General features: G+C 35.1%; 2 protein-coding genes across 5 annotated transcripts; both read right to left on the bottom strand.

Moving 5' to 3' along the window:
- Positions 1 to 1630: 1630 nt before the first annotated feature.
- si:ch211-71m22.1 (uncharacterized protein LOC100149582 homolog) lies at positions 1631 to 7084 on the bottom strand. Its single transcript, XM_056744609.1, has 10 exons — positions 6973 to 7084; positions 6772 to 6888; positions 5774 to 5812; positions 5106 to 5188; positions 3910 to 3952; positions 3216 to 3436; positions 2803 to 2964; positions 2414 to 2575; positions 2262 to 2318; positions 1631 to 2154 (listed from the first exon to the last, which is right to left on the bottom strand). Exons 3-9 carry the CDS (start codon positions 5787 to 5789, stop codon positions 2289 to 2291), a joined length of 717 nt encoding a protein of 238 aa, XP_056600587.1. The 5' UTR covers positions 5790 to 5812; positions 6772 to 6888; positions 6973 to 7084; the 3' UTR covers positions 1631 to 2154; positions 2262 to 2288.
- Positions 7085 to 8769: 1685 nt separating this feature from the next.
- On the bottom strand, positions 8770 to 15228 carry LOC130417884 (phospholipid scramblase 1-like). Of its 4 annotated transcripts, none has more exons than XM_056743723.1 (11): positions 15125 to 15228; positions 14427 to 14817; positions 13838 to 13870; positions 13265 to 13315; positions 12592 to 12642; positions 12413 to 12498; positions 12180 to 12222; positions 11888 to 12108; positions 11135 to 11296; positions 10853 to 11014; positions 8770 to 9413 (listed from the first exon to the last, which is right to left on the bottom strand). In XM_056743723.1, the coding sequence occupies exons 3-11, from the start codon at positions 13848 to 13850 to the stop codon at positions 9375 to 9377; spliced, it is 828 nt and encodes a 275-aa protein (XP_056599701.1). In that variant the 5' UTR covers positions 13851 to 13870; positions 14427 to 14817; positions 15125 to 15228; the 3' UTR covers positions 8770 to 9374. The 4 variants fall into 4 exon arrangements, with proteins under 4 accessions (XP_056599701.1, XP_056599702.1, XP_056599703.1 ...); XM_056743724.1 differs by having other exon boundaries at positions 14427 to 14481; positions 14570 to 15224; XM_056743725.1 differs by having other exon boundaries at positions 14427 to 14450; positions 14702 to 15224.
- Between the last annotated feature and the right edge of the window lie 21 nt (positions 15229 to 15249).

The following is a 15249-nucleotide window of genomic DNA, read 5'->3' as shown; positions in this document are numbered from 1 at the left end:
GATCATATTGCACATATGCATACTGCACATTGCAAAAAAAACCTGTATTGTATTGTACTGTATGCAGTTTTCTAAAACTAAGATGTCAGAACTATTTTTAAAGGGGTCATATTGCACAAATACGTGTTTTTCTGTGTCTTTGGTGTGTTATAACTTGCCCATGCATGTGTTAGACACAAATGAAAGTGTCGGAACAAAAGATGCATTCCATCTGAAAGCAAATGCTCACCCAGACCTGCCTGAAATGCCTGGTATAACTACACCCCCACAAATCTATGTCAATTCCTGGTATGATTTGTCTAAGACCGCCCAAATAATACGCATGTAAGGTGGGCATACCTGTCAGCACATTTGTTTTGGATTCTGATGTTCCAACAATGGTAAATGGCGTTACATTTCCTTCACACGTTTGCAGTAATGACCAATCACTACGCACTAGTTAACTTGCCAATCATTGCACACATGGATTTTCAGAGTGATGAGCTTTGTAAAAACCGGGGTGAAGAGGGGATACAAAAAGGATTCGAATTGAGGGGGGGCTGGGGCGGTCCCGGACCCCTCATAAGCCTTTAGGGACCTCTCATAAGGTCTAACATTGTTAACTTGGGGGGTCCCCTGGTTTTTCATTCAAACTAGACAACTAAAAACACAAAAAACTATTTTTGTCAAATTATCATGCTAAAACAAAACTTAAATGTCATTTTAACTGTAAAAGCCATGCATGCTCAAGCGCGCCACACAGTGTTCAATAAAGACATGTACGGCAATGTCGAGAAAGACACTGGCCGCTTGCGGATCCTCTCATATTGAAAGCGTTTATCTTAAAACTGAACAGTAAGGCTAGTATAATTTTGATATGCAAGTTTTCTTTACGGTACTGAGTCACTGAAGGGACATAGCCTACAGATGGTGGAAAAAAGGGAGTGAAAATATTTTTTATATATTTTTGCGTTCCTACAAAACTTTTGCGTCTCCCCAAGAATATTTTTCTTTCCCTCAGAAAACTTTGGCATTCCCCAGAGATTATTCTCTGAGAGCTCCCTTCTGGAAACATGAGCGCTGACTTTGACGAGAAGTCGTCTGCTTTTGCCCAAAGGAATGACATTCGTTTTCTTATTCTGCATTGGTTCATATTTCTTTAATTTTAATAGGCTATACATGATCATCATTATCAGGAGATGAATCACGTTCTGCATGAGGTGATGCGTCCCCTCCCTCACTGGCTCTAATTATTTTAAAAAAGGGAATAGCACCGCATTATATTAATATAAAAAAAAGGACAATACAAAAATAAGGAAATAGGAGGACAGGCAAATCTCAATTAGTAAGAAAATAATAAATAAATACTAAAAATAGTATTTGTTTTAGCCGTGTCATGTGACCCCTTTAAGCATCATTTTGAATATTTTATAGTTGGAGCAAACAACCTTCTGACACAGTTGTGAGGAAAGTGTTGTTGCTGAGCAACATAAATCCTCAAAAACAATAAAGTAAAGGATATGTCATCATTATCAAATGTCTGCTTAACCTACAAAAAGGCATAACAAAAGAGTTAATGAGCACTGTGAGACTTCCCGACAGAAGGTGCTACAAGAAGCTGCAGATGTTCTGTGGAATAATGAGAATAACGTCTCTTTTGCATTTTTATGTTTATGGTAACAGCTTAATATAACAACCATCACCTTTTTACCTGTAAGCAATCATTTTCTAACACATTTTTAAAAGAAATACAATTTTGAAAGCAGGTGGTGTTAGAAAAAATATCTATGACATAAAAACATTTATACATAGAATGAATGAAGATCTATAGACATGATCAAAATGCAAATTGGCTAATGAAGAATAAGATAAACAGTATCTGTTTAAATACAATTTCTTTGCTTTAGCAGTATCTAACACCCATGTTTATAATATAAAATTAGCTTGACTCATTTTGGCAGATGCTTCAAAGATGACATTTTAGTATTAAGAACTGTCAGTAAAAAAGTAACTGCTGTCACCTAGTGGTAATGTAACAATACTGTACAATTCATAATGTTATGATTCTCTAAAAAAACATGTTCGATATCACATGTGCTTATGTTGTTTATTATTGGAATCGATAATTAACATCTAGAAGTGAAGAATTTAAAATAGAGGATTACAAGGAAGAACCTGCAATGAGTCAGAAAGTAATTGTAAGAATAGAACGTACATACATGTATAAACAAAGCATGCAATACAATTTTTAATATAATTTTAGTTTCTTATTAAATACTTACAGTGCATGATATCCAGCAGTATATTCATTATTTACTATGTTCAAAGAACATGAAATCCTGAAAAAGAACATACTGGTGTTAGTTACATTGCTACAAACTTGTCCAACCAGAAATATGATGACATATGAGAGCAATGGCTCTTTCTTGCTTACTATGAGAAAGCATGCTCCAAAAAGAGCAGCTTTGATCTTCACGTCCAGGTCCAAAGGAAAGCAGATTCCGAAATTGTCTGCATCAGTGAAAGCTTCTCTCATCAGACCAGTCCACTGTTTGGAGATTCTTCCCACCTTGGCTAACTCATCCATGGACAGCACCTGTTTTATAAACCAAATGTACAATAGTTTAGTGTTAGTAGGCTCTGAAAAATATGCTTTAGTATTGCATGTTGCAATGTCTTAAGGCTTGAACAGTTGAAGAAACTCTGGAAGAAACATCAAACTTTATGTTTGATGTTTATTAATACATTATTAACATTATAAATACAGAATAATGTTACCACGGCAAAAATGATAATTTACTTTTTATCTAATATGGCTCTAACCTCAAAGTTCACATCAGCGCAACATTTTAAAGAACAGAAAGGTCCCACAATCTTCAGAACTCCTTCTCTCTTCTCGTTCTGTACTGTGAACTTGGGAAGACACAGATCCCAGTCCTGGATCACATATCCAATCGGGGTGCCTGGTGGAGACTGGATTTCGAGCTGTGAGGCAGACACAAATGCCACAACACATTCGGACAAAATCTTAATCAACCAATAATATTTACACCATAAGAATTTAGCAAATCATTAATACAATTCACAACTCATGAACAAATGATATTTAGACTGTTAATAATAAATATCCATCACAATAGCATTCTTTTTTACAAGTTTTTATACAAATCTGAGCCAACGGTTTGCCCAAGCAAATATTTACCAAACAGAAATATAGTATGTAGGCTTTATATTACCTCTTGCAGGCAACAGGGGCAACAGCAGCTTGCACACTTCAGAGGTCGTATGAGTGTCATAACTTCCTGTCCCATGTTATCCTGAACATGGATGACGAAGGAGCGCATCGGTCCACAGAACTGCCTGTTACAGCAGTTATTCTCTTCAGATGCATAGAACACCTGCTGGCCTATGCTGTTCTTCACCATATATTTATTATTCGTCTCCCAGCCCAATATAGCTGTGAAAAATGCCACAATACCAACACTTTTAGTAGTTATAGGTGCTGCATATTTACTTATTCACATCTAAAATATATTATTTTTAATACAATATTTTTTTACTTTATCAAGGCATTGTAATTGTTAAACATTTTAATTGAAAAAATACCGGAAATGGTATTCCTTAAAAAATTACTTAACAACCGAATATATACCAAGAGGCGAAATTCAATAGAACGTTCCATTACAACACCAGCGCCTGACGATTTCCGCCACTTTGGGGTCAAAGCGGCTCTACTTTTTGAAATTCAACCTGAATGATGTTTCTTTATGATGACAAAAGCCTTGGTTCGCTAGAAACCATGTCAGTTATAAAGCATTTTCACCCCAAAATGGCGGCCTCTTGGAGTTTCAACTCTTGGTTTATATACTCTTCGACTCTGCATGAATAAAATCGATTAATATCAGTGAAAATAAGTGATCATGACATTACCTTCAACTAACTCGATTTTCTGATGAACAAGGACCTGATCAATCTGTGTTATGAATTATTGAAGAGGAATTTAAGTTATGACAATATTTAAGGATATCAATGGCAACATATTAAAGCACTTTAAAATTGCCCATTCTGTTATTTCAAAAATGTGCATAACATGTATCAACATTCATTTAAGAAGCATGATATTTATTGTATAATTTAATGATGTATTGTGCAACACATGCTTCTCTTATCAAAAAGAAGTTTATCAAAGTGTGCTATAAGTATACTTAAACTTCTTATGTACTTCTTAGAAATACTTAAATTTACTCTTAAGTACACTTGATTTAAATAGTAGTACTTTAATTAGAAATACAATACGTAAAATAACATAAATTAAATAAATAATTATAACATTCCTGTGGGACAGCACAATCGACACGCTTTGAGTTTGAACCCCATGCTTTGTTTCCTCAGGTCACGTGACAGACTCATTTCAACTTGGCAATGCTTCGGAACACGTTTCGACCAGTGCAGGTCTAGTCACCTGGCAGCCCGCGGGGCAAATGCAGCCCGTTAAGATTAGGGTTAATTCTTCCGAAAGTATGTCACTGCTACATTCAATACGAAAGCAATTCGCCCCATAATGATTTGCGTCTTATCAAGCGATTTGATCGGTCAGTCAAAGAACCTTAATGTTTTTTACAACGTTATAATCAGCAATCCAGTACACAGCCACAGGCAATCGGTTTGCGCACGCGATAGGTCTCGTTCTAAAACACTAATAATATGCGTTCTCTTCAATACTTTTATAAATGTGCTACAAGTAATGAACTAGAATAACAGTACACCTAAGAAAACCTACACGTATACTGGGAGAAAACTTCAAACTGTACTTTCATAGACTAAACATGTGCTAAAAGTATTGAACTAGTAAGCGATCAGTATACCAGCAAGTTTACTTGTAGTAGTTCTAGTAAAAATGAAACTTAAATATAAACTTGTTGTGTACTCAAAAGTTTACTACTGTTACACTTAAAGTAAACTTAAGAGTATACTTCTATAAACTAAAAAGTGGTCCAATTTAGTCCCAAGCAGTATTCAAATAGTATACTTTCAAGTATACTTCTTTTTGATAAGGGTTATTCGCCAATGTTGCAGAAGATAACTTAATAATTTTCCAACAGTGTATATTGGCTGAAAAGCTCTACCTGGATTAGGTACTCAAGTCCTGGGGGGCAGCCAGCGGGTCTTTCTGGAACTGGCATCATTGGAATCTGATTGGGCATGGGAACTTAAGCAGGAAGGGAAATAAAGGAAATATTAAAGATATTCAATCAATATAAATTCTGTCATAATTTACCTGTATACTTTTCTTTTAGGAAACGCAAAAAGGCGTTTGTTGACATATCTAAGCTTCTCTTTTGTGTACAATGACAGTGAACTATCACTTTTTGGTTAACTATTTATAAGTAACTTGAGATTAGAAAGGGACAGCTTTTGTTTTCCTATACAAAATTGTTAATTTCTTTCTGAGCTCCTCCTGCCTTGTCCAGGTAGGGGTGGTCCCGGGCCATACGGTGGGGCAGGATATACTGCCCATGGTTGTAGGTCAATGAAACAGAATATAATGATAACTATAATGTCTTAAATGTTTTATGTGAAACATGAAATTTATTACTTCATTTCCACTTTATTTTCTTTAACCATGGGTGCAGCTGGTCTGACATTTACTTATAGCTTGGGAGTTAAGAAACAAAGCTTTGTTTGCTGTGAATGCAAACGGTAAGATTCTTTGTGGGATACACCATACAACCGCAGTAAATAACAAAGAACTGTCAGGATCAAGTTGCTGATGATAAAGATTTGACACACTCACCATTATTTGCTGCCATAGTGGATGGCTGAATTCTATTTCCTGCCAGAATAAACCAGACAAACAAGTTATACAAATATATTCCTATGTTCTCTTCGCAATGCTTTTCAGGTTTGGTATGTCATAAGACCAAAAAAGCCATTTTCCTAACTGAAGAAATACATACACAGTGTACTCTTTGTAATAATGCACGCTGGACCCCAGGAAATATATAAATCACATGTAAATTTAATTGGAAGGAGTATCCGTTAGTATCTCACAAGAAAATAACATGTAAATTATATGCATTTATGTCAAGTAACCCCTCAACAGATAAAAATACCAGAGATAACACAAGAGCCTATTATAGAATTTCATGAATGTGACTGACTCAACTGACTACATTACACAAGTAAAATAAAACATTGTAAAATACAAATTTTAAGTAACAATTGCACGTTTTGTATTTTTAAACATATTTAGTGCTACGATTAGGCAAGGCAAGAGAAGACAAGTTTATTTATATAGCACATTTCAAACACAAGGGCATTTCAAAGTGCTTTACATAGTATGATTGACAGAAAGAAATAAGAGGTATCTTTAAAATGCAAATGATTTAAGATCACAAATACTTTAGATTTTAAGAAACAATAAAACAGCAATAAAATTGATTAAAAATGTTAGTGTATATATAAAAAGAATAAGAAATTAGAAATAGAAGTGCAGTTGATGTAGACCAGGACAGTTACGTTACTGAAAAGAAATCATAACTAATATAACTAACACTTAGTTTTGCTATTTTTGTTACAAATGATGACAATTACTGTGATTACTAACTTTATCTATACCTTTTCTACCAATTGTAGATAAACACAAATATAAAACATGGCTTATAAAAAAACTATAACTTGTTGACCTGTCGAAGATATTGTGCGGTCCTCTGTTTTCAAGTTTCAAATTTTGTCAGATTGTAAATGTAAATGAAAATGAGAAAGAAAGAAAGTTATTTTAAAGTTACTCACACAAAAGAGAGCTGTGTGTCTTAAGTTCTGTCAGCAACTGGTGCCTCTATGAATGTTTCCGCTTAACACGAGTTTTCTTCCCATGGAAACAAACTTCTGAATGTTGAGTTCACACCCCTTGCATGAAGCAAAAAGTGAATAAACGGCAGAAAGAAATCCGAAATATGGAAAGAAGGCAAAGACTTGAACGTTTTGTCTTACGGTTATACGGAAGTGCGGGTAACCTTATACCTCAGCCCACTCGCACCAATTGCGTATTAATAACACGCGGCAGCCCATACCTATATCCGTTGAAATCACACACAGTACAGCAATGTTTTCGAAATGAAGGCGGTGCCACCATGTGATTTGTGAGGTGTTTAGAGCATCCCCACCTTTTTAACAGGCCAATTTAACTATCTCGACTTCCTTGAAACTATTTGAGATTTTACTTTACTCTAAAGCGAAACTCTCTGCATCCTCGCTTTGTGTTTCTAAACCTTTCAGAAATGACCATGGAGTCAAAGCGCGAGCTGATTATAACAAAAGGGATGTAAGAAACAATTTCAACACAATGTTTTATATTTACAATTTTGGATTCGTGAATCCGGATCAGTGTGAACTTGTTTATTCATAAAATCCTCACAAATCTTTAGTACTACAGATGTCATGCAGTTTTCTGTTTGTATTTTTCACACACTTAGAATTCTTCAAGCATTGAAACAAAGTCACTAGATAAAGAACATCATTTTGCCAAGCTGTATTTAAATAAACAATTGAAACAGCATGTGTTTTTCATGTTGTTTCAAACTCACATGAGTGTTTCCTAATTTCTTGACAGGTTGTGTAGTTGTGATATGAGAGCTGAAGGTTGTGTTGCTCTGTCTTCAGCTCTGAGATCAAACCCCTCACACCTGAGACATCTGTCTCAGAATAATGTAGGAGATTCAGGAGTTAAGCTGATCTGTGATGTACTGGAGAATCCTCAATGTAAACTGGAGAAACTGGAGTAAGGAAATCTCTCTGATAGTCACACATGTACTGATTCTTACAGTAGCAGAAAACATAAACTGATTTTTAAACAAAGCAGAATTTATGGGACATAAAGTGATTTTTCCTCCTGTGTCTGATTTCTTTATTAGTCCCTCACCTGCAGTTCCCCTTGATGGCGATTCCCTTGTATTTAAGCCCTGTGTTTTCCTCAGTTAGATGTTTGCCATTGTTTATGCTACTGCTATTGTTTATGTGTCTGCTATTGTTTATGTGTCTACTGAATTGTGTATGTGTCTACTGAATCGTCTACTGAATCGTCTACTGAATCTTGTATGTGTCTATTGAATCGTGTGTCTACTGAATCGTGTATGTATCTTCTGAATCTTGTATGTGTCTATTGAATCGTGTGTCTACTGAATCGTGTATTTATCTACTGAATCTTGTATGTGTCTACTGAATCGTGTCTCTGTTCCAGCTTGGATTTATTATTAAAAGCCTGTTTTTGTTAATGCCTAGTTATTCTCTTTGGACTCTCCCCGTCACACGTGACAGCTCTTGTATGTTTCAATGTTTATTTAATGTTGACATTTTTCAAACCTGACACCAAACTTCACCTAACTTAAGTGTAGCTAGTTAGTTTTTCTGTTAATAAAGTTTAATCATTGAAAGACTTTGAAAATATTTAATCCATTAAAGGCACACACTAAACAATTGTTTCTATGTATAGATTGAACATGTGCCTTGGTTCTGAAAGGACTTGATACTTCACACTATATTTCAATAAAGGCAGCATCAATAGGCTCAGTCAAATGGTGATGTTATTTCCTTCTTGCTTCATTATCAATATTTAGGCACTTCAATAGCCTATTACCAAATCACACAGATTCTATTGAATACAGAATTAGCAAGAAATGAAACTTTTGTTACAATTTACATTCTTAGCCTCAATGTGCTGGCTTAACTAACCATCTGAAGTTCCACCTTTTTTTACTCAGAAAAAATATTTATCTGAAATATGGAAAAATATGAGTGATGGAAATTGTATTTATTCTTTAACAGACATTCCAGACAAATAGTCATACATTAGTGAATTGTCATTTACAAAATTTGCAATGTAACAGTCACTTTCTTATATAAATTCAACATGCCTAGGCTATATAGTGAAATTGGGTGGCAGTCCCATGTGTCTAGTTTAGTTTAGAAGAAGGACAACTGTGCAGGACATGCCTGACTAAAAATAGTCCTCTGATAAAGTGACACTGAAACATTTACAGGTTTGCTTTACTTAAATAAGACTACAGTATGGGTTTCCCATTGAAGAATAAGAGATATTCAGAACAGAGACATATTCACTCTAGTGTTGTTCATAACGACACAACCCAACAAAGCAAAATGGCGAATAAAACCATACAGAAAGGGTTTACAAGATACTTCACTATGATAAATAGTTAAGTAAATAAATCCAAATGGGGGGAATAAGGACAGAACATGCGGAAACATCATAGATGTCAGTAAACCCTTTATGACCATGCTTTTCTCAGTTTTCAGATGTGATATTTAAAAGACTAATACATTTTCAAAGAACAAATATAATGATTTTAATTGGGGAAACCGCAGGCTCCTGGATGATTTTATTCTTGCCTTTGGTTGTGCTCAAAATACATGAAATCCTGTAAGTTAAAAATAAGACAACAGTGTTATATCTCATGTATTAAAACCCTAACCCAATCCTTTAATATCACATTAAAGAGTAAATAACATTATATCATGAAAATTACATTTCATCCAGTGTGTTATGTTGCCGTGTTTGAAAGTAAGCAGTCTGCCAAGTTGTAAGTCCGAAGGTGAATAAATAACAAAGTTATTGGCTTGTAAAAATGGTAGTCGACTCTGAATCATGCAAACGAGACACGAAAGAGTACCGCCGCATATCTACATCACTAGACATAGTCCCCGCCTACGTTTTGCTGGGATTGCCGTGAAAACTTCACTCTCCTCCGCAAAAACACTGCCGTTCGTACGTGATGCGTGTGTCATTCTAAAACCTGTCTTCTACGTTGTGAAACTCAGTCCGTCTTACTTAAACTAACAAAGGAAGAACTTCTGAGGAAACAATGGTTACAATTCATTTTCAAATGACACCAAAGGAGTATAACCCCAGGGTTTTACTGTGCGCGCGTCGTATCACCAAAGATTGTTTCAATAATCTTGACACATTCACTGTAGGATATGTTAAACGACTATCCTTGAAAGAGGGGGAAATACCAACCTTATTTGGACCTGTTAGCTCCACGAAATCACAACCTGTAGATGTGACTATTTACTTTTGTCTGAACTTCAAGAAATATTTTGGTCCCTTATGTCTGTGTTTAGCAAATGCATATAACATGAACATGTACCGTTATTTCTGGGGTATACCAGTTTGTTTATCTAGGTATGAACTCGGGTATTTTAAGTCTAATAAATCTATTATTGTCTATCTATTATCTACTATCGTCTTTGAATGTTTCTTCGTCAGACTAGGCCTCAAACTGGGAAGGTAAAATCCCCGCCATCTCTATCTATACAATGTATATAATATATAACCGGTAAACCGTAATCCAGCAATGATGGTAGGCGTTCCAGTTGCGACACGTGATGAACGCTGTTACAAGTTCAAGCAAACATGGGAAGGACCTTCTCAAAATGTATTGTGAAAACAACAATAAAATTGAATTGAATGATCTCAAATCGTATTATTTTATCATCCTTTAAATCTCTAGTGACTTGTAATAATACAGCTCGACCTGATTTTGCCAAGTGGTTTATTCCCTCAGGAGAACATATTTTGTTGACCTAATGACAACATTTTTAAAAATAAAACCTAAACCCACACCAAACCCCAACCCTAACCATAACTTAACCCTAAAATCAGAGGGAAATGATTAGTGAAAAACAATGGTCCAGAAGAATGTAATCCTGGTTGGAAGATTCAATTTAAAATAAAAATTGAAATCTGATTTGTTGATTTAAAATTTTGTCCCAGGGTCAACATGATGTTGTCATAAAGATATCAACCACTTGGGAAAACATGAGAGACTAATAATACAGCGTAAATTTTTGCACTTACAATAAGAAAGCAGGCCCCTAATATAACTGCCTTTATTTTCACATCCAAATCCATTGGAAATTGAAGGCCAAAGTTGTCTGCATCAGTAAATGCTTCGGCCTCAAACCCCGTCCACTGTTTGCTAATTCGACCAATCACTGAAGTCTCATCCAGGGACATCACCTACCATCATAAACAAGTGATGTTAGATTAATAAGCAGCTAAGCAGGCTACATAAAATAGTTTCTTAGCCTTAAGTAAGTACCTTCTAAATGTGATAGGACAATGTAATGCATTATTTACCTCAAAATTAACGTCAGAACAACATTTGCAGTCACAGAATGGCCCCACAATCCTCAGAACTGGTTCTTTTCTCTCATTCTGAATGAGAAACTTTGGCAGGTAAGGATGCCAGATTTGGATTACATAACCAATAGGGCTGCCAGGAGGGGTCTGAACCTCAAGCTGAAAGGTATTAATTCATTTCAACACATTTATCAGTCAACTCTTATGTTCTGTTAAGGGTCTTGAAGAGCCATGTGCTAATTATACTAAGTACTAAGTTAAAATTTGATTTAAAAAAAGATTCTATAATATCCATATACTAGAGTTATTAATCCAATATCAGTAGAATGTGAGGATTAATAAAATCATAAAATGCTATTAACAATAAAATTCCCCTTTAAGCTGTTGATAACCTGAATAAATGTATTTGTTCTGCTGAACACAAAGGAAGATATTTGGACGACTGTCCAACCAAACAGATCTCATCACCCATTTACTACCATAGTAGGAAAAATAAATACTATGGGAGTCAATGGGGGTGAGATCGGTTTGGTTACTGATATTCTCCAAATATTCTAGTATCTTCCTTTGTTTTCATGAGAACAAAGAAATGCATACAGGTTAACACTGCATACTGCAACCACAGCTAAACATCATATTCTTATATTTCTAAGATCCCTCATCTTTTCATTTGATGTAAACAGAAAAATATATTAAATATATAAGTACATATTTTGCAAGAAATGCATCATGGTTAAGGTGGTATTTTACCTCTTGCAGGCAACAAGGAAAGAAACAGCTGCTGCAGTTAAGGGGGCGTGATAAAGTCATGACTTCCTGTCCCGTGTTATCTTGGATATGAAGCATGAAGGAGCGCATTGGTCCACACAACATACGTGTACAAAAGTCGCTATCCTCTGCCGCTAAGAATACCTGTTGCCCTAAACTGTTTTTTACCAAATATTGATTATTGGTCTCCCATCCTGTAAGAACTGTTAGAGAGAAAGAGAAACCATTTGTATTCACAAGCCCAGAAATTGAATAATTAATGGCTAAATGTTACCTTCCATTATTTCCATTTTTTGTTGTACCAGAAGCTGGTCCACCTGTGTTAGGAATAAGATTGCAGAAATCCATTCTCCCCATTCAAATATAGAGTAAATATATATAATAAGTATGATTTGTAAGATTTATGTTGGATTGTGAGGGGAAAGATGAGCTAAATTATGAAGGCCCACAGTGGCATCCGATTACTGATACTAATGCCAGCATGAGTTGACTAATCATGAGTCATACCTGGGTCAGGTACTCCAGCCCTGGTGGGCAACCAGGAGGTCTTTGTATGACTGGCATTGTCATTGGTACCTGATGTGGTGTATAACCTTGGGCAGACAAGAAAAACATAGACCATGGAAACATTATCATCTGAACCTCATAAAACTTTTAATTAATTAATTGTCTGTATATGTGTTTACCAGGTGGTGCGATGTAAACGTCATTGTTTGTATGACATCCAATGGTATATACTATAAGGGAAACATTGATAACATCACATGTAGAAAAGCAGAATGACAAAGCTCTTCTCTATAGGTAGAAAGTAGCCTGTTGTGTTGATTTCGGAAGCAACCCATTTGAAAATAGCAAAATTGAACTGAAATGGTTTTATCTGTACATTTTTACACAGGTGGTGGAAACTTAACCTCATTTAAATATGGATAGAGGAAGTACGACTGGAAACCACATGGACTTGTTCTTTTAGAAAACAAGTACAATACATCATAATATAGCAACAACATCCTATTTGAAACATGTAATATGTAATATAAAATGTCTGATTATTGATTTATTTTAAGAACATCCCATAATCTTGACCATTAACCCTAACAAAATTAGGCCTAAACTACATAAAAGAAAGTCCAATATGCATTTATGAAATAAAATAGTTATTTTTCCCCCCTCCACACAAAATATAACACACTATTTTTGGCTGCATATGTGACCAAGAATAAAGTACACACTTTACCTTATTTGCCTAAGCATGCCATTTGTGTCATCAGGCTACACAGGAAGTATGTACTCATTTAGCTGGGAAACATTTTGGGTATAATCGGGCACAATCAGTGTAGTAGAGGAAAATTTAACACTCACCTGGTGTCACAGGCACATTGACAGGTGGCACATTTGCACCTTCTGGCTGAGCTACATTTAAGAAAATTGAAATAGGATTGAAATAGAGAAACTTAATTTGCTCACTAGGGTGCAGCAGAGTAGCGCATAAATGACTTTGTCATAGAACAGAATATTGTGACTGTTGCGGCAGACATCGTATTTTTAAACAACATATTTTTAACAAATATATCAACAGTCAGTGTTACAAGGACTGATCTATATAATCTCAAACTCATATTATAATTATTATTATTACAAGACTTCTCTTATAATACATTCTGGTTGGTCAATTGCATTCTGTAATAGTTGTGTATGATTATTTCAGGTCTGCACTGATGAATGTTTCAATATTTAAGGTGTATTCATTAATCGGTTAAGTATGTGTAGCCTATAATAAATGTAATAATGTACAGTCACCCAAGCATAAGAACTGTATATTATACTCTATAGAACAATTAATGCACACCAATCCTTTTATCTATTCCTACTCCTTCGGTGAAAACCTATTGTACTAAAATAATATAAATAATACCAATTTAGATAATCACTCACCTTGGACAAACATGGTGACTGGATGCTACTGCTCTTTTGTATTAAAACACAATAGCAAGATATCATTACATTATACACACATTACACCTTCCATATGCTTTCTAAGAACTGGCAGTAAATTCATAAATGCACTTAATGTTAAAAGTACTGATAAGCAGTGTGTGATGGATAAAAGAAAACACGTTTTACACAACCATTAAACTATCAGGAAAACTGTGACTGCCATAGAAATTATTCATGTGTTCTTTCATTCAACTTGGCTTACGGTGTCAGAGTTTTCAGATAAAGTGAATATAATCTGTTTTACTATAAGCCATAACCGTTAAACAAGCCTGCACTATATTTTCAAACAAAACAGAACAACGAATTGCAAGTGCTTGCACACATACATTGCTCATGTAAATGTCACATAACACATCACCTGTGCTCCTAGTAAAAATGTTGGAGTATGGTGCTTACAAAACCACGGTTTAATTCTAGGGACTACATACTGATAAAATGTTTATCTGTACTGTAAGTTGCTTTTATTAATAGCATCTGGTAAATCCAACAATGCATAATATGAATCATCATAAATATATTTGCCTACCAGATTTCAAGATGATAGAGCAACCTGTGGAGTATGAAGTCCCATCATTTCAGTCCTGACAGTCAGGATGGAAATTTGCAATACACACTCATACTACTGTCTGTCATGATGTAAACTAACAAGACACCAGTGACACTTTATACCTTGGAGAACAGCAGGTTAAGTAGGTGTTAAGGTTGCTAGGCTACTGGCTTATAACAATATAGTTAAGTAATGCAGCTCTTTCAGCTCTAGCTCCCTACATGAAAAATACTCTACAATAATGTAATAATTACTATAGTAGACTGTAGTATATTGTAGTGAGCCGATACTCCAGCAAACTGCAGTTTAGTATATAGATACTAATAGTTGCATCCTCTTGCCCCTAGCCATCTGTTTACCACGTGACCTGCTAAGATGGTATGGTTTCACACAATCAAAACTTGCAACATCTCAGGTCACAACTGCATAGTAATTATAATACAGTAGCGTTAACTTAAATGCACATTTAATGGTAATGAAACAATTTAGGCATTTTTTTCTGTGAGTGTCCGCGGAATTTTTAAGTGCAAACAGTTCTGGTCTACCAAATTATCGGTTTCAAAAACAGGCCAAATCACTCTACTGTTCCCTTTGCAAACATTACAAAAATCTGTTAAAATAAAAGTATGTAACGTTAACGTTAGGCCTTCTATTCATGTCCGGTTTATTGGTAATACCCTATAATGAGAGGATTTGGGGCGATTCCAAGAATCTTTGAATTAGATGCCTTTTTACAGCTCATCTAATTTGTTAGAATTAGGGATGTAATTTTGTTACGAACGCCGCTTTGTTTACTACGGTT

This window comes from Triplophysa dalaica, chromosome 3, assembly GCF_015846415.1.
Source record: "Triplophysa dalaica isolate WHDGS20190420 chromosome 3, ASM1584641v1, whole genome shotgun sequence".
Lineage (NCBI taxonomy): Eukaryota > Metazoa > Chordata > Actinopteri > Cypriniformes > Nemacheilidae > Triplophysa > Triplophysa dalaica.
The sequence above is the reverse complement of the archived record's forward strand: the minus strand, read 5'-3'. Positions and strand labels throughout refer to the sequence as shown.